Source organism: Mesoplodon densirostris, chromosome 3 (assembly GCF_025265405.1).
Source record: "Mesoplodon densirostris isolate mMesDen1 chromosome 3, mMesDen1 primary haplotype, whole genome shotgun sequence".
NCBI lineage: Eukaryota > Metazoa > Chordata > Mammalia > Artiodactyla > Ziphiidae > Mesoplodon > Mesoplodon densirostris.
This window is the reverse complement of record NC_082663.1, coordinates 127627928-127655432: the sequence shown is the minus strand read 5'-3', so window position 1 is coordinate 127655432 and position 27505 is coordinate 127627928. Positions and strand designations below refer to the sequence as shown.

At 39.1% G+C, this 27505-nt stretch overlaps 1 protein-coding gene across 1 annotated transcript in view; it reads left to right on the top strand.

Annotated features, from left to right (window-relative positions):
* The first annotated feature begins 19284 nt into the window (after nt 1-19284).
* HTR4 (5-hydroxytryptamine receptor 4) overlaps nt 19285-27505 on the top strand; it is a 68056-nt gene continuing 59835 nt past the window's right edge. Inside the window, exon 1 of the mRNA XM_060094434.1 lies at nt 19285-19358. Within this exon, the coding sequence (XP_059950417.1) occupies nt 19285-19358 (74 nt within the window). The remainder of the gene's footprint in view (nt 19359-27505) is intronic.

Sequence of the window (27505 nt, the reverse complement as noted above, 5' to 3'; positions counted from 1 at the left end):
CTGACTGGTGTGAGATGATATCTCATTGTAGTTTTGATTTGCATTTCTCTAATGAGTAAAGATGTTGAGCATCCTTTCATGTGTTTGTTGGCAGTCTGTATATCTTCTGTGGAGAAATGTCTATTTAGGTCTTTTGCCCATTTTTGGATTGGGTTGTTTGTTTTTTTGCTATTGAGCTGCATGAGCTGCTTATAAATTTTGGAGATTAATCCTTTGTCAGTTGCTTCATTTGCAAATATTTTCTCCCATTCTGAGGGTTGTCTTTTCGTCTTGTTTATGGTTTCCTTTGCTGTGCAAAAGCTTTGAAGTTTCATTAGGTCCCATGTGTTTATTTTTGTCTTTATTTCCATTTCTCTAGGAGGTGGGTCAAAAAAGATCTTGCTGTGATTTATGTCATAGAGTGTTCTGCCTATGTTTTCCTCTAGGAGTTTGATAGTGTCTGGCCTTACATTTAGGTCTTTAATCCATTTTGAGCTTATTTTTGTGTATGGTGTTAGGGAGTGATCTAATCTCATACTTTTACATGTCCCTGTCCAGTTTTCCCAGCACCACTTATTGAAGAGACTGTCCTTTCTCCACTGTACATTCCTGCCTCCTTTATCAAAGATAAGGTGACCATATGTGCGTGGGTTTATCTCTGGGCTTTCTATCCTGTTCCATTGATCTATATTTCTGTTTTTGTGCCAGTACCATACTGTCTTGATTACTGTAGCTTTGTAGTATAGTCTGAAGTCAGGGAGCCTCATTCCTCCAGCTCCATTTTTTGTTCTCAAGATTGCTTTGGCTATTCGGGGTCTTTTGTGTTTCCATACAAATTGTGAAATTTTTTGTTCTAGTTCTGTGAAAAATGCCATTGGTAGTTTGATAGGGATTGCATTGAATCTGTAGATTGCTTTGGGTAGTAGAGTCATTTTCACAATGTTGATTCTTCCAATCCAAGAACATGGTACATCTCTCCATCTATTTGTATCATCTTTAATTTCTTTCATCAGTGTCTTATAATTTTCTGCATACAGGTCTTTTGTCTCCTTAGGTAGGTTTATTCCTAGATATTTTATTGTTTTTGTTGCAATGGTAAATGGGAGTGTTTCCTTGATTTCACTTTCAGATTTTTCATCATTAGTATATAGGAATGCCAGAGATTTCTGTGCATTAATTTTGTATCCTGCTACTTTACCAAATTCATTGATTAGCTCTAGTAGTTTTCTGGTAGCATCTTTAGGATTCTCTATGTATAGTATCATGTCATCTGCAAACAGTGACAGCTTTACTTCTTCTTTTCCCATTTGGATTCCTTTTATTTCCTTTTCTTCTCTGATTGCTGTGGCTAAAACTTCCAAAACTATGTTGAATAAGAGTGGTGAGAGTGGGCAACCTTGTCTTGTTCCTGATCTTAGTGGAAATGGTTTCAGTTTTTCACCATTGAGGACGATGCTGGCTGTGGGTTTGTCATATATGGCCTTTATTATGTTGAGGAAAGTTCCCTCTATGCCTACTTTCTGCAGGGTTTTTATCATAAATGGGTGTTGAATTTTGTCAAAAGCTTTCTCTGCATCTATTGAGATGATCATATGGTTTTTCTCCTTCAGTTTGTTAATATGGTGTATCACGTTGATTGATTTGCGTATATTGAAGAATCCTTGCATTCCTGGAATAAACCCCACTTGATCATGGTGTATGATCCTTTTAATGTGCTGTTGGATTCTGTTTGCTAGTATTTTGTTGAGGATTTTTGCATCTATGTTCATCAGTGATATTGGCCTGTAGTTTTCTTTCTTTGTGACATCCTTGTCTGGTTTTGGTATCAAGGTGATGGTGGCCTCATAGAATGAGTTTGGGAGTGTTCCTCCCTCTGCTATATTTTGGAAGAGTTTGAGAAGGATAGGTGTTAGCTCTTCTCTAAATGCTTGATAGAATTCGCCTGTGAAGCCATCTGGTCCTGGGCTTTTGTTTGATGGAAGATTTTTTATCACAGTTTCAATTTCAGTGCTTGTGATTGGTCTGTTCATATTTTCTATTTCTTCCTGATTCAGTCTTGGCAGGTTGTGCATTTCTAAGAATTTGTCCATTTCTTCCAGGTTGTCCATTTTATTGGCATAGAGTTGCTTATAGTAATCTCTCATGATCTTTTGTATTTCTGCAGTGTCAGTTGTTACTTCTCCTTTTTCATTTCTAATTCTATTGATTTGAGTCTTCTCCCTTTTTTTCTTGATGAGTCTGGCTAATGGTTTATCAATTTTGTTTATCTTCTCAAAGAACCAGCTTTTAGTTTTATTGATCTTTGCTATCGTTTCCTTCATTTCTTTTTCATTTATTTCTGATCTGATTTTTTTTTTTTTACAAATTTAATCAGTTATACATATACATATGTTCCCATATCCCCTCCCTTTTGCGTCTCCCTGCCACCCTCCCTATCCCACCCCTCCAGGCGGTCACAAAGAACCGAGCTGATCTCCCTGTGCTATGCGGCTGCTTCCCACTAGCTATCTACCTTATGTTTGGTAGTGTATATATGTCCATGCCGCTCTTTCACTTTGTCACAGCTTACCCTTCCCCCTCCCCATATCCTCAAGTACATGCTCTAGTAGGTCTGTGTCTTTATGCCTGTCTTACCCCTATGTTCTTCATGACATTTTTTTTTCTTAAATTCCATATATATGTGTCAGCATACAGTATTTGTCTTTCTCTTTCTGACTTACTTCACTCTGTATGACAGACTCTAGGTCCATCCACCTCATTGCAAATAGCTCAATTTCATTTCTTATTATGGCTGAGTAATATTCCATTGTATATATGTGCCACATCTTCTTTACCCATTCATCCGATGATGGACACTTAGGTTGTTTCCATCTCCGGGCTATTGTAAATAGGGCTGCTATGAACATTTTGGTACATGTCTCTTTTTGAATTATGGTTTTCTCAGGGTATATGCCCAGTAGTGGGATTGCTGGGTCATATGGTAGTTCTATTTGTAGTTTTTTAAGGAACCTCCATACCGTTCTCCATAGTGGCTGTACCAATTCACATTCCCACCAGCAGTGCAAGAGTGTTCCCTTTTTTCCACACCCTCTCCAGCATTTATTGTTTCTAGATTTTTTGATGATGGCCATTCTGACTGGTGTGAGATGATATCTCATTGTAGTTTTGATTTGCATTTCTCTAATGAGTAAAGATGTTGAGCATCCTTTCATGTGTTTGTTGGCAGTCTGTATATCTTCTGTGGAGAAATGTCTATTTAGGTCTTTTGCCCATTTTTGGATTGGGTTGTTTGTTTTTTTGCTATTGAGCTGCATGAGCTGCTTATAAATTTTGGAGATTAATCCTTTGTCAGTTGCTTCATTTGCAAATATTTTCTCCCATTCTGAGGGTTGTCTTTTCGTCTTGTTTATGGTTTCCTTTGCTGTGCAAAAGCTTTGAAGTTTCATTAGGTCCCATGTGTTTATTTTTGTCTTTATTTCCATTTCTCTAGGAGGTGGGTCAAAAAAGATCTTGCTGTGATTTATGTCATAGAGTGTTCTGCCTATGTTTTCCTCTAGGAGTTTGATAGTGTCTGGCCTTACATTTAGGTCTTTAATCCATTTTGAGCTTATTTTTGTGTATGGTGTTAGGGAGTGATCTAATCTCATACTTTTACATGTCCCTGTCCAGTTTTCCCAGCACCACTTATTGAAGAGACTGTCCTTTCTCCACTGTACATTCCTGCCTCCTTTATCAAAGATAAGGTGACCATATGTGCGTGGGTTTATCTCTGGGCTTTCTATCCTGTTCCATTGATCTATCTTTCTGTTTTTGTGCCAGTACCATACTGTCTTGATTACTGTAGCTTTGTAGTATAGTCTGAAGTCAGGGAGCCTGATTCCTCCAGCTCCATTTTTCGTTCTCAAGATTGCTTTGGCTATTCGGGGTCTTTTGTGTTTCCATACAAATTGTGAAATTTTTTGTTCTAGTTCTGTGAAAAATGCCATTGGGAGTTTGATAGGTATTGCATTGAATCTGTAGATTGCTTTGGGTAGTAGAGTCATTTTCACAATGTTGATTCTTCCAATCCAAGAACATGGTACATCTCTCCATCTATTTGTATCATCTTTAATTTCTTTCATCAGTGTCTTATAATTTTCTGCATACAGGTCTTTTGTCTCCTTAGGTAGGTTTATTCCTAGATATTTTATTGTTTTTGTTGCAATGGTAAATGGGAGTGTTTCCTTGATTTCACTTTCAGATTTTTCATCATTAGTATATAGGAATGCCAGAGATTTCTGTGCATTAATTTTGTATCCTGCAACTTTACCAAATTCATTGATTAACTCTAGTAGTTTTCTGGTAGCATCTTTAGGATTCTCTATGTATAGTATCATGTCATCTGCAAACAGTGACAGCTTTACTTCTTCTTTTCCGATTTGGATTCCTTTTATTTCCTTTTCTTCTCTGATTGCTGTGGCTAAAACTTCCAAAACTATGTTGAATAAGAGTGGTGAGAGTGGGCAACCTTGTCTTGTTCCTGATCTTAGTGGAAATGGTTTCAGTTTTTCACCATTGAGGACGATGCTGGCTGTGGGTTTGTCATATATAGCCTTTATTATGTTGAGGAAAGTTCCCTCTATGCCTACTTTCTGCAGGGTTTTTATCATAAATGGGTGTTGAATTTTGTCAAAAGCTTTCTCTGCATCTATTGAGATGATCATATGGTTTTTCTCCTTCAGTTTGTTAATATGGTGTATCACATTGATTGATTTGCGTATATTGAAGAATCCTTGCATTCCTGGAATAAACCCCACTTGATCATGGTGTATGATCCTTTTAATGTGCTGTTGGATTCTGTTTGCTAGTATTTTGTTGAGGATTTTTGCATCTATGTTCATCAGTGATATTGGCCTGTAGTTTTCTTTCTTTGTGACATCCTTGCCTGGTTTTGGTATCAAGGTGATGGTGGCCTCATAGAATGAGTTTGGGAGTGCTCCTCCCTCTGCTATATTTTGGAAGAGTTTGAGAAGGATAGGTGTTAGCTCTTCTCTAAATGCTTGATAGAATTCGCCTGTGAAGCCATCTGGTCCTGGGCTTTTGTTTGATGGAAGATTTTTTATCACAGTTTCAATTTCAGTGCTTGTGATTGGTCTGTTCATATTTTCTATTTCTTCCTGATTCAGTCTTGGCAGGTTGTGCATTTCTAAGAATTTGTCCATTTCTTCCAGGTTGTCCATTTTATTGGCATAGAGTTGCTTATAGTAATCTCTCATGATCTTTTGTATTTCTGCAGTGTCAGTTGTTACTTCTCCTTTTTCATTTCTAATTCTATTGATTTGAGTCTTCTCCCTTTTTTTCTTGATGAGTCTGGCTAATGGTTTATCAATTTTGTTTATCTTCTCAAAGAACCAGCTTTTAGTTTTATTGATCTTTGCTATCGTTTCCTTCATTTCTTTTTCATTTATTTCTGATCTGATTTTTTTTTTTTACAAATTTAATCAGTTATACATATACATATGTTCCCATATCCCCTCCCTTTTGCGTCTCCCTCCCACCCTCCCTATCCCACCCCTCCAGGCGGTCACAAAGAACCGAGCTGATCTCCCTGTGCTATGCGGCTGCTTCCCACTAGCTATCTACCTTATGTTTGGTAGTGTATATATGTCCATGCCGCTCTTTCACTTTGTCACAGCTTACCCTTCCCCCTCCCCATATCCTCAAGTACATGCTCTAGTAGGTCTGTGTCTTTATGCCTGTCTTACCCCTATGTTCTTCATGACATTTTTTTTTCTTAAATTCCATATATATGTGTCAGCATACAGTTTGTCTTTCTCTTTCTGACTTACTTCACTCTGTATGACAGACTCTAGGTCCATCCACCTCATTACAAATAGCTCAATTTCATTTCTTATTATGGCTGAGTAATATTCCATTGTATATATGTGCCACATCTTCTTTACCCATTCATCCGATGATGGACACTTAGGTTGTTTCCATCTCCGGGCTATTGTAAATAGGGCTGCTATGAACATTTTGGTACATGTCTCTTTTTGAATTATGGTTTTCTCAGGGTATATGCCCAGTAGTGGGATTGCTGGGTCTTATGGTAGTTCTATTTGTAGTTTTTTAAGGAACCTCCATACCGTTCTCCATAGTGGCTGTACCAATTCACATTCCCACCAGCAGTGCAAGAGTGTTCCCTTTTTTCCACACCCTCTCCAGCATTTATTGTTTCTAGATTTTTTGATGATGGCCATTCTGACTGGTGTGAGATGATATCTCATTGTAGTTTTGATTTGCATTTCTCTAATGAGTAAAGATGTTGAGCATCCTTTCATGTGTTTGTTGGCAGTCTGTATATCTTCTGTGGAGAAATGTCTATTTAGGTCTTTTGCCCATTTTTGGATTGGGTTGTTTGTTTTTTTGCTATTGAGCTGCATGAGCTGCTTATAAATTTTGGAGATTAATCCTTTGTCAGTTGCTTCATTTGCAAATATTTTCTCCCATTCTGAGGGTTGTCTTTTCGTCTTGTTTATGGTTTCCTTTGCTGTGCAAAAGCTTTGAAGTTTCATTAGGTCCCATGTGTTTATTTTTGTCTTTATTTCCATTTCTCTAGGAGGTGGGTCAAAAAAGATCTTGCTGTGATTTATGTCATAGAGTGTTCTGCCTATGTTTTCCTCTAGGAGTTTGATAGTGTCTGGCCTTACATTTAGGTCTTTAATCCATTTTGAGCTTATTTTTGTGTATGGTGTTAGGGAGTGATCTAATCTCATACTTTTACATGTCCCTGTCCAGTTTTCCCAGCACCACTTATTGAAGAGACTGTCCTTTCTCCACTGTACATTCCTGCCTCCTTTATCAAAGATAAGGTGACCATATGTGCGTGGGTTTATCTCTGGGCTTTCTATCCTGTTCCATTGATCTATATTTCTGTTTTTGTGCCAGTACCATACTGTCTTGATTACTGTAGCTTTGTAGTATAGTCTGAAGTCAGGGAGCCTCATTCCTCCAGCTCCATTTTTTGTTCTCAAGATTGCTTTGGCTATTCGGGGTCTTTTGTGTTTCCATACAAATTGTGAAATTTTTTGTTCTAGTTCTGTGAAAAATGCCATTGGTAGTTTGATAGGGATTGCATTGAATCTGTAGATTGCTTTGGGTAGTAGAGTCATTTTCACAATGTTGATTCTTCCAATCCAAGAACATGGTACATCTCTCCATCTATTTGTATCATCTTTAATTTCTTTCATCAGTGTCTTATAATTTTCTGCATACAGGTCTTTTGTCTCCTTAGGTAGGTTTATTCCTAGATATTTTATTCTTTTTGTTGCAATGGTAAATGGGAGTGTTTCCTTGATTTCACTTTCAGATTTTTCATCATTAGTATATAGGAATGCCAGAGATTTCTGTGCATTAATTTTGTATCCTGCTACTTTACCAAATTCATTGATTAGCTCTAGTAGTTTTCTGGTAGCATCTTTAGGATTCTCTATGTATAGTATCATGTCATCTGCAAACAGTGACAGCTTTACTTCTTCTTTTCCCATTTGGATTCCTTTTATTTCCTTTTCTTCTCTGATTGCTGTGGCTAAAACTTCCAAAACTATGTTGAATAAGAGTGGTGAGAGTGGGCAACCTTGTCTTGTTCCTGATCTTAGTGGAAATGGTTTCAGTTTTTCACCATTGAGGACGATGCTGGCTGTGGGTTTGTCATATATGGCCTTTATTATGTTGAGGAAAGTTCCCTCTATGCCTACTTTCTGCAGGGTTTTTATCATAAATGGGTGTTGAATTTTGTCAAAAGCTTTCTCTGCATCTATTGAGATGATCATATGGTTTTTCTCCTTCAGTTTGTTAATATGGTGTATCACGTTGATTGATTTGCGTATATTGAAGAATCCTTGCATTCCTGGAATAAACCCCACTTGATCATGGTGTATGATCCTTTTAATGTGCTGTTGGATTCTGTTTGCTAGTATTTTGTTGAGGATTTTTGCATCTGTGTTCATCAGTGATATTGGCCTGTAGTTTTCTTTCTTTGTGACATCCTTGTCTGGTTTTGGTATCAAGGTGATGGTGGCCTCATAGAATGAGTTTGGGAGTGTTCCTCCCTCTGCTATATTTTGGAAGAGTTTGAGAAGGATAGGTGTTAGCTCTTCTCTAAATGCTTGATAGAATTCGCCTGTGAAGCCATCTGGTCCTGGGCTTTTGTTTGATGGAAGATTTTTTATCACAGTTTCAATTTCAGTGCTTGTGATTGGTCTGTTCATATTTTCTATTTCTTCCTGATTCAGTCTTGGCAGGTTGTGCATTTCTAAGAATTTGTCCATTTCTTCCAGGTTGTCCATTTTATTGGCATAGAGTTGCTTATAGTAATCTCTCATGATCTTTTGTATTTCTGCAGTGTCAGTTGTTACTTCTCCTTTTTCATTTCTAATTCTATTGATTTGAGTCTTCTCCCTTTTTTTCTTGATGAGTCTGGCTAATGGTTTATCAATTTTGTTTATCTTCTCAAAGAACCAGCTTTTAGTTTTATTGATCTTTGCTATCGTTTCCTTCATTTCTTTTTCATTTGTTTCTGATCTGATTTTTATGATTTTTTTCCTTCTGCTAACTTTGGGATGTTTTTGTTCTTCTTTCTCTAATTGCTTTAGGTGCAAGGTTAGGTTGTTTATTCGAGATGTTTCCTGTTTCTTAAGGTGGGATTGTATTGCCATAAACTTCCCTCTTAGAACTGCTTTTGCTGCATCCCATAGGTTTTGGGTCGTCGTGTCTCCATTGTCATTTGTTTCTAGGTATTTTTTAATTTCCTCTTTGATTTCTTCAGTGATCACTTCGTTATTAAGTAGTGTATTGTTTAGCCTCCATGTGTTTGTATGTTTTACAGCTCTTTTCCTGTAATTGATATCTATTCTCATAGCATTGTGGTCGGAAAAGATACTTGATACAATTTCAATTTTCTTAAATTTACCAAGGCTTGATTTGTGACCCAAGATATGATCTATCCTGGAGAATGTTCCATGAGCACTTGAGAAAAATGTGTATTCTGTTGTTTTTGGATGGAATGTCCTATAAATATCAATTAAGTCCATCTTGTTTAATGTATCAATTAAAGCTTGTGTTTCCTTATTTATTTTCATTTTGGATGACCTGTCCTTTGGTGAAAGTGGGGTGTTAAAGTCCCCTACTATGATTGTGTTACTGTCGATTTCTCCTTTTATGGCTGTTAATATTTCCCTTATGTATTGAGGTGCTCCTATGTTTGGTGCATAAATATTTACAATTGTTATATCTTCTTCTTGGATTGATCCCTTGATCATTATGTAGTGTCCTTCTTTGTCTCTTCTAGTAGTCTTTATTTTAAAGTCTATTTTGTCTGATATGAGAATTGCTACTCCAGCTTTCTTTTGGTTTCCATTTGCATGGAATATCTTTTTCCATCCCCTTACTTTCAGTCTGTATGTGTCTCTAGGTCTGAAGTGGGTCTCTTGTAGACAGCATATATATGGGTCTTGTTTTTGTATCCATTCAGCCACTCTGTGTCTTTTGTTGGGAGCATTTAGTCCATTTACATTTAAGGTAATTATTGATATGTATATTCCTATTCCCATTTTCTTAATTGTTTTGGGTTCGTTATTGTAGGTCTTTTCCTTCTGTTGTGTTTCTTGCCTAGAGAAGTTCCTTTAGCATTTGTTGTAAAGCTGGTTTGGTGGTGCTGAACTCTCTCAGCTTTTGCTTGTCTGTAAAGGTTTTAATTTCTCCATCAAATCTGAATGAGATCCTTGCTGGGTAGAGTAATCTTGGTTGCAGGTTTTTCTCCTTCATCACTTTAATTATGTCCTGCCACTCCCTTCTGGCTTGTAGAGTTTCTGCTGAGAGATCAGCTGTTATCCTGATGGGGATTCCCTTGTGTGCTATTTGTTGTTTTTGCCTTGCTGCTTTTAATATGACTTCTTTGTGTTTAATTTTTGACAGTTTGATTAATATGTGTCTTGGTGTATTTCTCCTTGGATTTATTCTGTATGGGACTCTCTGTGCCTCCTGGACTTGATTAACTATTTCCTTTCCCATATTAGGGAAGTTTTCAACTATAATCTCTTCAAATATTTTCAGTCCCTTTCTTTTTCTCTTCTTCTTCTGGAACCCCTATAATTCGAACGTTGGTGCGTTTAATGTTGTCCCAGAGGTCTCTGAGACTGTCCTCTGTTCTTTTCATTCTTTTTTCTTTATTTTGCTCTGCAGCAGTTATTTCCACTATTTTATCTTCCACCTCACTTATCCGTTCTTCTGCCTCAGTTATTCTGCTATTGATCCCATCTAGAGTATTTTTTATTTCATGTATTGTGTTTTTAATCGATGCTTGATTCATCTTTAGTTCTTCTAGGTCCTTGTTAACTGTTTCTTGCATTTTGTCTATTCTATTTCCAAGATTTTGGATCATCTTTACCATCATTATTCTGAATTCTTTTTCAGGTAGACTGCCTATTACCTCTTCATTTGTTAGGTCTGGTGGGTTTTTATCTTGCTCCTTCTCCTGCTGTGTGTTTTTCTGTCTTCTCATTTTGCTTATGTTACTGTGTTTGGGGTCTCCTTTTTGCAGGCTGCAGGTTCGTAGTTCCCGTTGTTCTTAGTGTCTGTCCCCAGTGGCTAAGGTTGGTTTAGTGGGTTGTGTAGGCTTCTTGGTGGAGGGGACTACTGCCTGTGTTCTGGTGGATGAGGCTGGATCTTGTCTTTCTGGTGGGCAGGTCCACGTCTGGTGGTGTGTTTTGGGGTGTTTGCGGACTTTTTATGATTTGAGGCAGCCTCTCTGCTAATGGGTGGCGTTGTGTTCCTGTCTTGCTAGTTGTTTGGCATAGGGTGTCCAGCACTGTAGCTTGCTGGTCGTTGAGTGAAGCTGGGTGCTGGTGTTGAGATGGAGATCTCTGGAAGATTTTCGCCGTTTGGTATTATGTGGAGCTGGGAGGTCTCTTGTGGACCAGTGTCCTGAAGTTGGCTCTCCCACCTCAGAGGCACAGCACTGACTCGTGGCTCCTCAATTTGGGATGATTTGTTGTCTATTCATGTATTCCACAGATGCAGGGTACATGAAGTTGATTGTGGAGCTTTAATCCGCTGCTTCTGAGGCTGCTGGGAGAGGTTTCCCTTTCTCTTCTTTGTTCTCACAGCTCCTGGGTCTCAGCTTTGGATTTGGCCCCGCCTCTGCGTGTAGGTCGCCGGAGGGCGTCTGTTCTTCGCTCAGACAGGACAGGGTTAAAGGAGCAGCCTCTTCGGGGACTCTGGCTCACTCAGGCCGGGCGGGAGGGAGGGGCACGGAGTGCGGGGCGAGCCTTCAGTGGCAGAGGTCGGCGTGACGTTGCACCAGCCCGAGGCGCGCCGTGCGTTCTCCCAGGGAAGCCGCCCCTGGATCCCGGGACCCCGGCAGTGGCAGGCTGCACAGGCTCCCGGAAGGGCGGTGTGGACAGTGACCTGCGCTCGCACACAGGCTTCTTGGCGGCGGCAGCAGCAGCCCCAGCGTCCCACGCCCGTCTCTGGGCTCCGCGCTTTCAGCCGCGACTCGCGCCCGTCTCTGGAGCTCCTTTACGCGGCGCTCTTAATCCCCTCTCCTCGCGCACCAGGAAACCAAGAGGGAAGAAAAAGTCTCCTGCCTCTTCGCCAGCTCCAGAGTTTTCCCGGACTCCCTCCCGGCTAGCTGTGGCACATTAGCCCCCTTCAGGCTGAGTTCTCGCCGCCAGCCCCAGTCCTCTCCCTGCGCTCTGACCGAAGCCCGAGCCTCAGCTCCAGTGCCACCCGCCCCGGCGGGGGAGCAGACAAGCCTCTCGGGCTGGTGAGTGCCGCTCGGCACCGCTCCTCTGTGCGGGAATCTCTCCGCTTTGCCCTACCCAGGTATGTGGGGAGTTTCTTGCCTTTTGGGAGGTCTGGGGTCTTCTGCCAGCGTTCAGTAGGTGTTCTGTAGGAGTTGTTCCACGTGTAGCTGTATTTCTGGTGTATCTGTGGGGAGGAAGGTGATCTCCGCGTCTTACTCTTCCGCCATCTTACCCGGAAGTCTTGTATGACAGACTCTTAAGTCCTCCACCTCACTATAAATAACTCAGTTTCGTATCTTTTTATGGCTGAGTAATATTCCATTGTATATATGTGCCACATCTTCTTTATCCATCTGTCGATGGACACTTAGGTTGCTTCCATGTCCTGGCTATTGTAAGTAGTGCCCAGCAGTCATTTTTAAATGATCTTACTTTATAGGCTCTAGGAATGTCTAGTAGCATCCAGGTGGAGAATCTAAACTTTGATCTGTCTATCCTTGGTTAACACCACAGTTATTCTCCACCTGTCTTCCTCCATCCCCATCACTTTCCAGCCAGCTGTTATGGATTTTGTGCATGGAGGTGTGAATGAATGTGCTCCTGTTGATGGTGAACTTGAATCCAAAGCCTTTCTCTCCAAATTGCTCATGCCCTATCAAGATGTTAGATATTCCCCACTTCTCTTATGCTTGTGGCAGCTCAATATGTTCCCAGATTCTTACTCCTTACATTTGTATACCACCTTCCAAACTCCATCTCCACTCCTGTGAACTTTCAGCACATTTTTTTCCTTCTCTGCTCTATCACATTTGCTTTTCTACCAGTTATGTCTGGAAGAACTCCAGTGTATTCTTACTCACCATCTCTCATCTCTGGACTCCATTTTTACTTGCTATTTCAACAGCCCCCAGCCAAATTACAACATGCTGTCATAGTGATCAGTCATCCATCAGACCTTCTTGCTGTACTGTGAACTGGAGGACCAGGACAAATGTGGATGCCATTTTTGCATTTTTGAAATGAACAGAAAAGAGGAATACTAATAGCTAGCATTTATTGAGCATGTAATGTATGCCAGGAAGTATCTCAAGTGTTTTACATGTATTTTCTTAATTAATGCTTCCAACAACTTCAGTGCCCAAGACATGGCTAGAAGATAGATTTAGAAGTATTGTTCTAGAAAATAGGTTTAAAAGTATTGTTAACCCTCAGAGTAAAACTTGGGAAAGGCTTCTGATATTCTCTGGAGAAACTAGCTAACTATTTGGTAATCTGCATATGATGTTAGCAATTATAAGTTATAATTCAAAGAGATGATTGGTGGCCCTAATACCCCTGACTCAGGGAGTGGTTTAGATGTAGGATTAAACAGAACTATTAAGTTGAAGAAAGGAAAAAAAAAAACACCTTTATGCTGATTGCTATAGTTTAAGTTTCTTTCAAATAAGGGCTAACATATATCTTTTTATTTGTATGGTAAATATTTGTTGTGCTAGGCACTATGGATACCAAAATGAATAAGATAGTATGGTTGGGGTGACATATATTTAAATGAATAATTAAAATATAGTGTGATAACAGCCATGATGTAATTATAGAGTGCTATAAAGCATGTAGAAAGAAGTTCTTGGAGTTAGGGATGGGATGACTTCCCAGAGAATAAGAAGTTTAATTGAGCACCAAAGGACATGCAAGAGCCTGCCAGGTAAAGTAGGGGAAGGAGAGGTGGGGCTTAACAAGTGTGTACCAGCTCCCTGAGTGGGCATTTGGGTACTTTTCTCTGGAAGAGTTGATTATGGAGCAGTGTCAGAAATAGAGCTGGAGAACTAAGTAGGGACTGGGTTAAACTAGGTCAAATTTGGTATTTTACCAAAATTATAATGGGACTACATTAAGGATTTTGGACAGGCCAGGGGAGATGAGTTAATTCCTTCTTGAAAACAAACCAGAACAAAACATTTTGACTTCAGTGCTGACAGTGGTTGGGAAGAGGAAGAGTCAAGGCAGATGACCAATGAAAGGTGACTCCATTCATTTGTTCATTCATTCCACAAATACTTTTCGAGTACTTGTATGTGCCAGACATTGTTTTAGGTGCTAGAAATACATCTGTAGACATAACAGACCAAGTTCCTGCTTTCAATGAGATTTCAGTCAAGCCATTCTAGTGTGTGGGAGGGCATACTAGGTAACAGCTGTGAAGATCAAAACTACAAGACACAGGAATAGAGAGTGAGAGGAGGGGTCCTATTTTAAATATGGGGGTCAGGAAAGCCCTCTCTTCAGAGGTGAATCTGAGCATAGACCTGAATGAAGTGAGGGAGTGAGCAGTTCCGATCCCTTGGGATAAAGAGATCCAGATGGAGGCAGCATCAAATGAGAGACTGTAATGTGGGAGCCTGGGGAGTTCTCCTTTGGGGAATGATGAGGAAGCCTTCATGGTAGGAGCAGCATGGGAAAAGGAGAAAGTGGTAAGAGCTGAGATCACAGAAGCAGCCAAGAGCCAGCCTTATAGAGCCATTTAGGCCATGGTAAGGGTTCTGGGTATTACTCTGAGTGTGATGACAAGCCATCTCAAGAGTGGTGAGTAGGGTACCCTAACACCATACACAAAAATAAACTCAAAATGGATTAGACACCTAAATGTAAGACTAGACACTATAAAACTCTTAGAGGAAAACATAGGAAGAACACTCTTTGACATAAATCAGAGCAAAATCTTTTTTGATCCACCTCCTAGAGTAATGGAAATAAAAACAAAAATAAACAAATGGGATATAATGAAACTTAAAAGCTTTTGCACAGCAAAGGAAACCATAAACAAGACAAAAAGACAACCCTCAGAATGGGAGAAAATATTTGCAAACGAATCAACGGACAAAGGATTAATCTCCAAAATATATAAACAGCTCATGCAGCTCAATATTAAAAAAACAAACAACCCAATCCAAAAATGGGCAGAAGACCTAAATAGACATTTCTCCAAAGAAGACATACAGATAGCCAAAAAACACATGAAAGAATGCTCAACATCACTAATTATTAGAGAAATGCAAATCAAAACTACAATGAGGTATCACCTCACACCAGTTAGAATGGGCATCATCAGAAAATCTAGAAACAATAAATGCGGGAGAGGGTGTGGAGAAAAGAGAACCCTCTTGCACTGTTGGTGGGAATGTAAATTGATACAGCCACTATGGAGTACACTATGGAGGTTCCTTAAAAAACTAAAAACAGAATTACCATATTATCCAGCAATCCCACTACTGGGCATATACCCAGAGAACACCATAATTCAAAAAAACACATGCACCCCAGTGTTCATTGCAGCACTGTTTACAATAGCCAGGTCATGGAAGCAACCTAAATGCCCATCAACAGACGAATGGATAAAGAAGATGTGGTACATATATACAATGGAATATTACTCAGCCATAAAAAGGAACAAAATTGGGTCATTTGTGGAGACGTGGATGGATCTAGAGACTGTCATACAGGGTGAACTAAGTCAGAAAGAGGAAAACAAATATTGTATATTAACACATATATGTGGAACCTAGAAAAATGGTACAGGTGAACTGGTTTACAGGGCAGAAAGTGAGACACAGATGTAGAGAACAAACGTATGGACACCAAGGGGGGAAAGCGGTGGGGGGTGGTGGTGGTGGTGGGATGAATTGGGCGATTGGGATTGACATGAATACACTGATGTGTATAAAACTGATGACTAATAAGAACCTGCTGTATAAAAAAATAAATAAAATTTAAAAATTAAAAAAAAAAGTGGTGAGTAGAGTAGTCACATATTCCACTCTAAACATATTACAAAGCTCAATCTGTCTACTGGGTGAAGAGTGGATTGTATATAGAAAACAGTGGAAGCAGGAACACCAGATGGGAGGCCTTTGCCATCACCCAGATGAGGCATGATGTAGTTTAAACTAGGGTGGCGGTGGTGGAAGAACTGCGAAAGGGCTAGAATCGGAAAACATTTCTAAGGTAGAGCTAACAGGATTTGTTGACATACGTGAGGTATGAGAGAAAGAGACTTGTTAAGAATTACTCCATGGTTTTTGGCCTGAGCAACAGTATATTTGCTGCTTATTGAGATGGGAAGCAGGTTTGGGGTGAGGGAAATTGAGTTCAATTTTGGATATGTCTCATAGACTGATAGCTGAGGACAGAGTAGGCAGTAGTGGTTATAGTAGTCTAGGCAAAGATAACAGAAAGCCTTCCATTCAGAGTGTTGACAGTGGACTGGAGAGAAGTGAAGAGATTTAAGAGATACTCAAGAGGGCTTCCCTGATAGTCCAGTGGTTAAGACTCCACGCCCCCACTGCAGGGGGAGCAGGTTCGATCCCTGTTCAGGGAACTAAGATCCCACATGCTGTGTGCCCGCCCCCCCAAAAAAAGAAGAGATACTCAAAGTAGATAATGACTTAGGTAAAGGAGAAGAAGATATGGAGAAAGATGCCTGGCTGGCTTGGTCAACTGGAATGATTCTGTGTTCCACTTAGTGAGAAAATCCAGAGGAATGAATCACTCCCAGTTAAATAGCAAGTCTTAGTGTCTCTATGCCATATTCTTCTTTAGACCTAACATATCTCTGGTTCCAAAAGAGCAAGGGTCATCAAACTTGTTTCATAAAGGGTTAAAGAGTAAATAGTTTCAGCTTTTCTAGGCCATACTGTTGCTGCTGTAATTACCCAACCCTGCCTTTGTAGTGGAAAGCAGCCATAGAAAATACATAAGCAGTTGAGTGCGACTGTATTCCAATGAACTTTTTTTTTACAAAAACTGAGAGTGAATTTGGCCCATTGGCCATTGTTTGGCTACCTCTGCAGTAGAGTAACACTAAGCAATTTCTTCTTTCTGCTGAGCATAAGATTTTTATATTGTCAGAAGCAGAGGTGAGACAGGAAATCATAATACTTAGCATACAGCAAGCCAGAACCATGGCTGGATCCACTAGCAGTTGGGCCCAGTGACAGAAGCCAGCTCTAGCGAAGGGATGGGGAGCAGGATGTCATCAGAGTATGGGAAATTCTGCTTTTCCTTGAGGGCTTATCCCACTGGTAAATGATTGACCATAGTAGAGAGGCCCCATGTGGTCCATCTTTTGCCCTGGGTTGGATTTCTCAAAACCACAAGAATAATTTCAAGGAAATGATCAGCCAAATACTGAAAATATGCCATGTGTTTTACCCCAGAGGATGACCTTTCTGTACCTGATGAACATTTCTATACCCTGAGCAAGTGTGGGCAAAGAGATATTTGCAAAACAAACCAGAGACCCTACACTGAATCCACATATAAAGAAAAAATATATGGTAAAGAAAAAAAGATCTATCTCTGGATCTGTTTGCTCAGTTCCAATTTTGGAAGAATGGGTTTTCTTAAAGTGAGACTTGCCTCTAAGGTATAATTTACTGGCACTGTCATCTAACATTTTATTTCCTAGAAGAATGGAAGCCCTGGTAGTTAACACACTGTGCAGCAGTGAGAATCTTGTCATATCAGTTCCAGCTTGACTTTACATCCAGACATGGCCTCAGAGAACAGTGTCTTTGATCCTGATATCCTTTGTGTTCCTTGCAGCTTTGAGCTCCGTTATACGCCATACAGACAGATCCTCTTTGGCTTTGAAGTTTTTCTCATTCCCAATGTGTGTGATCTTTGAGGCTCTGGAAATGTCTATTAAAAGCTTGCCACAAGAATTTTCCTCCACATGTTTGCATTTGAAAAATACCTAGCCTACATCCCTTATGCACCAACCCCCATCCCCACCCTCCCACCTTCCTCTATAGGGTTTTCAAAAACAATCAAAAAGAGTTATTTTAGAATTGCATAGAAACTCCATTAAGCATAATTTCCATCTGTATGAATTTTTTCCCTTCTATTTTCTATAAACATATTTTTACAGGGCATATTAAGCTGTCATCATCAACATTTTTTGATACTAAGTTTCTAGATACAAGGTAAAACTTTAGCATGTGGTTTTTTTTTTTTCCTAAAAGGAAATTTATTCAATTCCAAATGAGCATGCTTAACATTTAGTGGGTAAAGCACTGGGCTTGCAATCAGAATGTGTAGGTTTAAAATCCCATGTCTACCACTTGATAGTTGTAGGATCTTAAGTCTCCTTACCATGCCGAGCACCAGTCTGTTCTGAAAAAAGGGCATCATACTGTAGATTACATGGTAATTGTGAAGATGAAATGAGTCAACATTAAAATTGTTCTTAGTGTATTGCTTGCCATATAGTAGGAGCTTAATCAATATCACAGTCTCCCCACTTCCAAGGAAGAAGTTTTAAACCTAGAAACAAAGAAAGTAATTTGCAATGGAGAAATAAGGGTTAGGGTAAAGGGCATCTTCCACAATGCTGTAGGTCAACTGGTCTTCAAAATGTAGTCCCAGACCAGCTGCATCAGCATCACCTAGAAACTTGTTAGAAATGCAGATCTGGGGACTCACTCCAGATGTACTGAATCAGAAACTGTTGGTGGGTCCAGTGCTCTGTGTTTTAATCAAGCTTTCCAGGTAATTTTGGTGCTCCCTTGTGATTCTGGAACATCACTGCTTTGAAGCTCTTATTATGAAAATGTTTTATATGAATTATTTCATTTAGTCCTTCTGTTTTTTAAAAAAAGCATTTTTAAGAAGAGAAGCATACTGGTAAAAAAAAAGTTAACTGGGCCACCTGAAAAGTTATTAAAAACCCAATGTAACATAAGCCAAATAATAAGAAATTCTTTCTCCCTCAGAAAAGACTTCTACCTAATTTGAAAATATAGGATTCCAGGTAAGGGTACATCTAGAGCATATCTGGAATGTGGAAACAAAGATCACATGAATCAGAACAGAGGCTACTTATCCAGAGCTTGCTATAGCAAGTCAGCCATCATCACTTGCATTTAGCAAAGACTCAAAGTCAGGAGGAGGAGTAGAAAAGATTATAGTGAAAAAAACGGGACTTCAGCTGTGCTCTAATCAGAGGTTGTTGACCTAGGAAAGCAGGAAGTACACAAACAAGAAGTGGGACATCTAATGTAGTTGCTTTGGGGAGCATATTTGGCTTTCTGTGGTTAGTCTTGAGCTGGAAGCAGGTAGGAGGAGAAAAATAAGGAAGCTAGCAGTCATTGAACAAGTCCTGACCTTCCTGGGCTGGTTGTCACAGATATTGTCAGCGTTTTATTGTTATATATAGGTTCTGGCTATTGTTTGTATGTCAGTCTCTCAAGAAACCTCGAAAGAAAGGGCATATATATAAAGGAATGATGTATGCTTTAAAAAGGTTACAGATACATTATTTATCAAGTTTTTTGGTTATAGGGAAAAACAGTTAACATACTCATGGACCCTACTATTTCTATTTTGATTAAAAAGGCATTTTGAACATTAATTTATGTAAGAAATATTGCCAATCCAAATATTATCTGAATTTAACTTTCCTACGTGTATTCCAACTGTCACGGATTTTGTTCATGGGGAGTAATAGAGGTAATGAAGACAATACATGCATGACATAATTAGTGGTAAAAAAACAACATATTCTGTCAAAGCAAAAATTGCACTGGACAAAGTTAACAGGTAAGGATGACTTCTTTCAAAGCTATTGCAATAGAGGGAGAGCCCAGAATATAGTCTGAACTCAGTTTCACTGAAACGACAGTCAGGAGAGGCTTTCAGAAATGGAGTCGGGGGCAGGGACCCTAGGCCATCTGTGTTTGCTAATTGACCTTTCCCAAAGGAAAGAGGAGGTAGTTTTACAACTTGGAGCAATGTGCCCACAGAAGGTAGGAAGATGGGCTTCTACCCTTTTATAGAGACTGGGGATGGGGGATTTCTCTTCCTTGATGATTACATTTCAAAGGGATGGCTACCAGGCCCTTGCAGAAGAAGACATCCTAGCTTGGAAAACTGGCAAGAGGCTTATAAAAAGATTTACATCCCAAAGGGCCAGAGAAAGAATTTACAATTACAAGTTTTCTGAAGTAAAACGCTCTAAGAAAAGGGAGGCCAGAGCCTAGAGTCAGGAAGAAGTCTATCTAAAGTTTAGTCAAGCTGAGTGAAAAGTGAAGGCCCTCTTGTTCAACACCCAGTCTTTTATCATTATAGGAAACACCAGGGACCTTACACTTAAGGTTAATAAAATTCACACTGAGAAGAAAACATCCAGTTTTAGTCAGGCTCTCATTTAATTCAGAGTGCTTTTGCATTCTTTGTGCTGACTGTTGATTGGTAAGAAAATGAACACTGTTTGCTCTAATTTACATGCAATTATTTCATAAAGGATTGTGCAGTGGTGGGCAGGATGGGTGATGAAAGCCCTCGGATAGGGAGTATTTTGAACTGCTTGGAATCCTTAATGGATGTACTGTGTGTAATTTCAAGAAGAGTGTTTCCTGTGTGGTTGACACAACGGTGGCAGAGGAGAAACGTTCTGCAGAGATCATTGGTCCAGTGATGGAGCTCTGTTGTCAAACATAATTTTATTGCAAAGCTCAATATATAAAAAGAAAAGGAAGAACTACTATAGTTATGCTGCCTCCTTGCTTCGCTTAGTTCCCAGAAGTGGCCCTGCGGTATTCCCAGGGAACTATCCAGAAACACATTTTTTTCTCACTTGACACTTTCTTTGCACTTGGCTTCCACAGCAACACACTCACCTGGTGTTCCTCAGACACCCCAGTGATGTCTCCTCTGCTTTCTTTCTCAATTTCCTTGGCTGGTTCTTCCTTCTCTACTGCATATCTCAGTATCAGAGTTCATCAAGACTCTGGCCCTCTTCTTGAGTGATTGCATCCTTCCCCAAGGCTCTAAATTCCATTAAATTGCTGAAAATCCCAGTGTGTATCTCTGGCCCCATCATCCTTTCTGAGCTCCAACGTGAGTATCCATTTGCCTACTTGACATCTACACTTGAATGTTTTATACATATCTCACACTTAACATGTTTTCCCATCTCATTAAATTGTACTATCATTTACTCAGATGAGTAAATCAGAATTATAATTTTCATTTCTGCTTCTTTCTATCCACTCATGGAATCTTTTGTTCTTACCTATCCCTTTACTTCTCAAATATACCTTTATTCCACCCACTTCTGTCCATCTCCACGGCCGCCACCTTATTCCAAGCCATTGTCTTCCCTTACCTGGACCCTGGCAAGGGCCCCTGACAAGTTTACTTCCTTTCTCTCATATTTACATCCCCACTGTCACTTTTCTCCTTAAATCACTTTATTGTATTCTCATTTGTTGTCTAATAAAGCATGAACGTCTCACCAGCACATCCAAAGCCCGCTGGATCCAACTTCTGACTACCTTTTGGAGCTCATCTCAGGTTCTTTATTCCTTGTTCATTCTTCTCTGATAGTACACACCAGATGTCTTTCCTGTCTCAGGGCCTTTGCACTTGCTCTTCTCCTGGTTCCTCTAACTTAGGATCCTTCATGTGTATCAGAAGAGCTATATCCACTGTTCTCTGATTGCTTGTTTTCCCTTTAAACTAGTTGTTCTCTATCACCATCATGCCAATGTCCTTGATAGTCTTACTGCCCCAAGTGTGATTCACGAACCAGCGGCAAGAGCATCACTGATGCTCTTCATGAGCCTAAGTTCGGGCTTGTGAGGAATACAGAACCCCAGACTCCACATCAGACCAAATAATCAGAATCTGCGTTTTAATAATATCCCCAAAAGATGCATATAAACATTAAGGTTTAAGAGTGTAACTTTGAAACACTGATCACAAACTGTATTTCTTTGTTAGTTGTATACTTGCTTATTGTCTGTTTCCATCAGTAGTGTGAACTCCATGAAGGTAGGGACCTTGTCCACCTTTACTGTTGTACTCCAGTACTTAGCATAGGTCTTGGCATATGGTTGGTAATAAATACATATCTGATAAATGAGAGATTTATTCTGACTTCCTCAATTGATCCAGGATAAAACTGAGGCTCAGAAAAGGGAAGTGACTTTTTTGAAATTACATAGCTATTGTTAACAAAGCCAGTGCAAAAAAAAAAAAGAGAGAAAAGTATTCTTGACTACTAACAAAGTTTATTGTGTGTGTGTGTGTGTGTGTGTGAGTGTGTGACCTTGAAACCAATTATTCTGGATGATATAACAAGGCATAACCTAAAACTTCCTTAGCTATTGTCCCTAATGGGCTTCTGATATTAATAACAGTGATTACTTATTTATATTATACTTTGTCATTTACAAAGTGTTTTCATGTATACTAACCTATGTGAAAATTTACCCAGAATTACTGTCATGTTTTCATTTATTAAGAACAGAGAAAGTGGTAAACAGAGCAAGTTTGTGGAATTTCTTTATTCATGGATCAAAAGATCACTGGAAAAGGAAAAAAGAAGAGAAAGTAAAAATTCTCATAAGAATAACTGTCAAAGAACTGATTTAGTGGAGTGGATACCTCTTTGGCCAGATAAGAATTGTCTGGTAGTGGTTGACAGTAGTCTTGGAGGGTATCAGAGGTAATCCAAGGATCTAACATGGAGTCAGTAGAAGTGGTTCCTAATTTATTTTAACTATCATGACTGAACTTACATTTAGTTCAATGGACAGTTCTACCTAATTAAAAATGCTATGGTTACATTTTGGTCTTCACTCACAGTTTAAAGTTCTAGCTCCTAATTGACATGCCACAAATGAACCATAACATTGAACTTGCAGTTCTCTGAGCCTGACATTCCCACTTAATTTGAAATATACATTCTCTGGAGCCAGAGGTATTCACCTCAGACTCTGAATCTGTTCTTTTATCTTAAAAGAGGAAAGGCAGTGCAGGGGAGATTGTTCTCATGGTGAGGGTGTGGTTGATGGACAATCCATGTTCTGAGGTTATGTTAGGATCACTGTCCATAGACAAGAAAGGGACCTAAAATCATCCAGTGCCACCTGCCTCCAGTACAAGAAACCTATACAGCATCCAGATATAGGGTCATCCATGTATTCTTCTTTTTTATTGTGATAAAATATATGTAACATAAAATTTACCATTAATACATAAAGTAACCATTTAGCATGTACAATTCAGTGACAGTAAGTTCATTCACAATGGTGTGCAACCATCACCATTATCCATTTCCAGAATATTTTCATCACCCCAAATAGAAATTCTGTACTCATTAAATAATTCCCCATTCCTCTCTCCCCCACCCACCCCAGCCCCTGGTAACCACTATGCTACTTTGCTTCTCTATGTATTTGCCTATTCTAGGAACCTCATATAAATGGAATTATACCATATTTGTCTTTTTGTGTCTGTTTTATTTCACGTAGTGTAATGTTGTCAGGGTTTTTTAATGTTGTAGTATGGATCAGAACTTCATTTTTCCTTATGACTGAATAAAATTCCATAGTATGTATATACTACATTCTTTCTGTCCTTTCACCTGGTGATGGACACTTGAGTTGTTTCTACCTTTTGGATATTGTGAATAATGCTGCTATGAACATTGGGGTGAATGTATCTATTCATGTCCCTGCTTTTGATTCTTTGGGGTGTATACCTAGGACTGGTACTGCTGAATCATATGGTCATTCTATATTTAGCTTTTTGAGAAACCACCAAACTGGTTTCCACAGCAGTTGCACCATTTTACACTTCTACCAGCAATGCACAAAGATTCTAGTTTCTCCACATTCTCACCAACACTTGTTATTTTTCAGTTGTGTTTTGTTTTTATAATAACCATCCTAATGGGTGTGAAGTGGTATCTTATTGACACCTAGGTATTCTTAAACACTTCCTGAGCCAGGGCACTCAAAACAACACCAGGAAGCTATTGTGGATCATCCATTACTAAATCTTGCCTCCCTCTAGCAGTGATTCTCAACCTTGGTTGCACACCAGAATCACTTGGGAGCTTTTAAAAATTCTAATATTCAGGCTGCAAACAAGACTAATTAAATCAGCGTCTTTGAGGATGAGGGCCTAACATCAGGATTTTCTAAGGCTCTTCAGGTGATTTCCGTATGTAGCCAAAGTTGAGAACCACTGCTTACAGCCTGCTCACTGGTCCTACATAGTCACACAACCTCAGGTCATAAAGTGTGAGAAACCTATCACTGAGCCTTCAGTGACAACCCCCATAAAATAGCCATTTCTTCACCACCACCCCCACTGAGAGTTCTGTCTTCCTTTCTCTCCTAGATTTTTTGCCATAGTTCATATTACTAGCCCACTTCACCTATTTTCTTGCTTATCTATTTATTGCTATCTGTTTTGCTTATTTTTGCTTCCCTAAGACTACAACAATGCCTAATGCAGGGTAGGTGCTCAGAAAGTATTGCTGAATGTGCACATCCACCAGAGGGCAGACAGCAGAAGCAAGAAGAAGTACAGTCCTGCAGCCTGTGAAACAAAACCCACATTCACAGAAAGATAGACAAGATGAAAAAGCAGAGGGCTATGTACCAGATGAAGGAACAAGATAAAACCCCTGAAAAACAACTAAATGAAGTGGAGATAGGCAACCTTCCAGAAAAATAATTCAGAATAATGATAGTGAAGATGATCCGGGACCTCGGAAAAAGAATGGAGGCAAAGATCGAGAAGATAAAAGAAATGTTTAACAAAGACCAAGAAGAATTAAAGAACAAACAAACAGTGATGAACAATACAATAACTGAAATGAAAACTACACTAGAAGGAATCAATAGCAGAATAACTGAGGCAGAAGAATGGATAAGTAACCTGGAAGACAGAAAAGAATGAAAATAAATGAAGACAGCCTAAGAGACCTCTGGGACAACATTAAACGCAACAACATTCGCATTATAGGGGGCCCAGAAGGAGAAGAGAGAGAGAAAGGACCCGAGAAAATATTTGAAGAGATTATAGTCGAAAACTTCCCTAACGTGGGAAAGGAAATAGCCACCCAAGTCCAGGAAGCACAGAGAGTCCCATATAGGATAAACCCAAGGAGAAACATGCCAAGACACATAATAATCAAATTGGCAAAAATTACAGACAAAGAAGAATTATTGAAAGCAGCAAGGGAAAAACGACAAATAACATACAAGGGAACTCCCATAAGGTCAACAGCTGATTTCTCAGCAGAAACTCTACAAGCCAGAAGGGAGTGGCATGATATACTTAAAGTGCTGAAAGGGAAGAACCTACAACCAAGATTACTCTACCCTTCAAGGATCTCATTCAGATTCCATGGAGAAATCAAAAGCTTTACAGACAAGCAAAAGCTAAGAGAATTCAGCACCACCAAACCAGCTCTACAACAAATGCTAAAGGAACTTCTCTAAGTGGGAAACACAAGAGAAGAAAAGGACCTACAAAAACGAACCCAAAACAATTAAGAAAATGGTCATAGGAACATACATATCGATAATTACCTTAAACGTGAATGGATTAAATGCTCCAACCAAAGGCCACAGGCTTACTGAATGGATACAAAACCAAGACCCATATATATGCTGTCTACAGGAGACCCACTTCAGACCTAGGGACACATACAGACTGAAAGTGAGGGGATGTAAAAAGGTATTCCATGCAAATGGAAATCAAAAGAAAGCTGGAGTAGCAATACTCATATCAGATAAAATAGACTTTAAAATAAAGAAGGTTGCAAGAGACAAGGAAGGATACTACATAATGATCAAGGGATCAATCCAAGAAGATATAACAATTATAAATATATATGCACCCAACATAGGATCACCTCAATACATAAGGCAACTGCTAACAGCTATAAAAGAGGAAATCAACAGTAACACAATAATAGTGGGGGACTTTAACACCTCACTTACACCAATGGACAGATCATCCAAAATGAAAATAAAGAAGGAAACAGAAGCTTTAAATGACACAATAGACCAGATAGATTTAATTGATATTTACAGGACATTCCATTCAAAAACAGCAGATTACACTTTCTTCTCAAGTGCGCACAGAACATTCTCCAGGATAGATCACATGTTGGGACACAAATAAAGCCTCAGTAAGTTTAAGAAAACTGACATCATATCAAGCATCTTTTCTGACCACATGCTATGATATTAGAAATGAATTACAGGGAAAAAAATGTAAAAAACACAAACACATGGAGGCTAAACAATACATTACTAAATAACCAAGAGATCACTGACAGAATCAAAGAGGAAATCAAAAAGTACCTAGAGGCAGATGACAATGAAAACACGATGATCCAAAACCTATGGGATGCAGCAAAAGCAGTTCTAAAAGGCAAGTTTATAGCTATAGAAGCCTACCTAAAGAAACAAGAAAAATCTCAAATAAACAATCTAACTTTACACCTAAAGGAACTTGAGAAAGAAGAACAAACAAAACCCAAAGTTAGCAGAAGGAAAGAAATCATAAAGATCAGAGCAGAAATAAATGAAATAGAAACAAAGAAAACAATAGCAAAGATAATAAAACTAAAAGCTGGTTCTTTGAGAAGATAAACAAAATTGATAAACCATTAGCCAGACTCATCAAGAAAAAGAGGGAGAGGACTCAAATCAATTCAATTAGAAATGAAAAAGGAGAAGTTGCAACAGACACTGCAGAAATACAAAGCATCCTAAGAGACTACTACAAGCAACTCTATGCCAATAAAATGGACAACCTGGAAGAAATGGACAAATTCTTAGAAAGGTATCACCTTCCAAGCCTGAACCAGGAAGAAATAGAAAATATGAACAGACCAATCACAAGTAATGGAATAAAAACTGTGATTTAAAATCTTCCAGCAAACAAAAGTCCAGGACCAGATGGCTTCACAGGTAAATTCTATGATACATTTAGAGAAGAGCTAACACCTGTCTTTCTCAAACTCTTCCAAAAAGTTGCAGAGGAAGGAACACTCTGAAACTCATTCTATGAGGCCACCATCACCCGGATTCCAAAACCAGACAGATACTACAAAAAAAGAAAATTATAGACCAATATCACTGATGAATATAGATGCAAAACTCCTCAACAAAATACCAGCAAACAGAATACAACAACACATTAAAAGGATCATACACCATGATCAAGTGGGATTTATCCCAGGTCTGCAAGGATTCTTCAGTATACGCAAATCAATCAATGTGATACACCATATTAACAAATTGAAGGATGAAACCATATGATCATCTCAATAGATGCAGAAAAAGCTTTTGACAAAATTCAACACCCATTTATGATAAAAACTCTCCAGAAAGTGGGCATAGAGGGAACCTACCTCAACATAATAAAGGCCATATATGACAAACTCACAGCAAACATCATTCTCAATGGTGAAAAACTGAAAGCCTTTCCTCTAAGATCAGGAACAAGACAAAGGATGTCCACTCTCACCACTGTTATTCAGCATAGTTTTGGAAGTCCTAGCCATGGCAGTCAGAGAAGAAAAAGAAATAAAAGGAATCCAAATTGGAAAAGAAGAAGTAAAACTGTCACTGTTTGCATATGACATGATACTATACATAGAGAATCCTAAAGATGCCACCAGAAAACTACTAGAGCTAATCAATGAATTTGGTAAAGTGGCAGGATACAAAATTAATGCACAGAAATCTCTTGCATTCCTAAACACTAATGATGAAAAATCTGAAAGAGAAATTAAGGAAACACTCCCATTTACCATTGCAACAAAAAGAATAAAATACCTAGGAATAAACCTACCTAGGGAGACAAAAGACCTGTATGCAGAAAACTATAAGACACTGATGAAAGACATTAAAGATGATACCAACAGATGG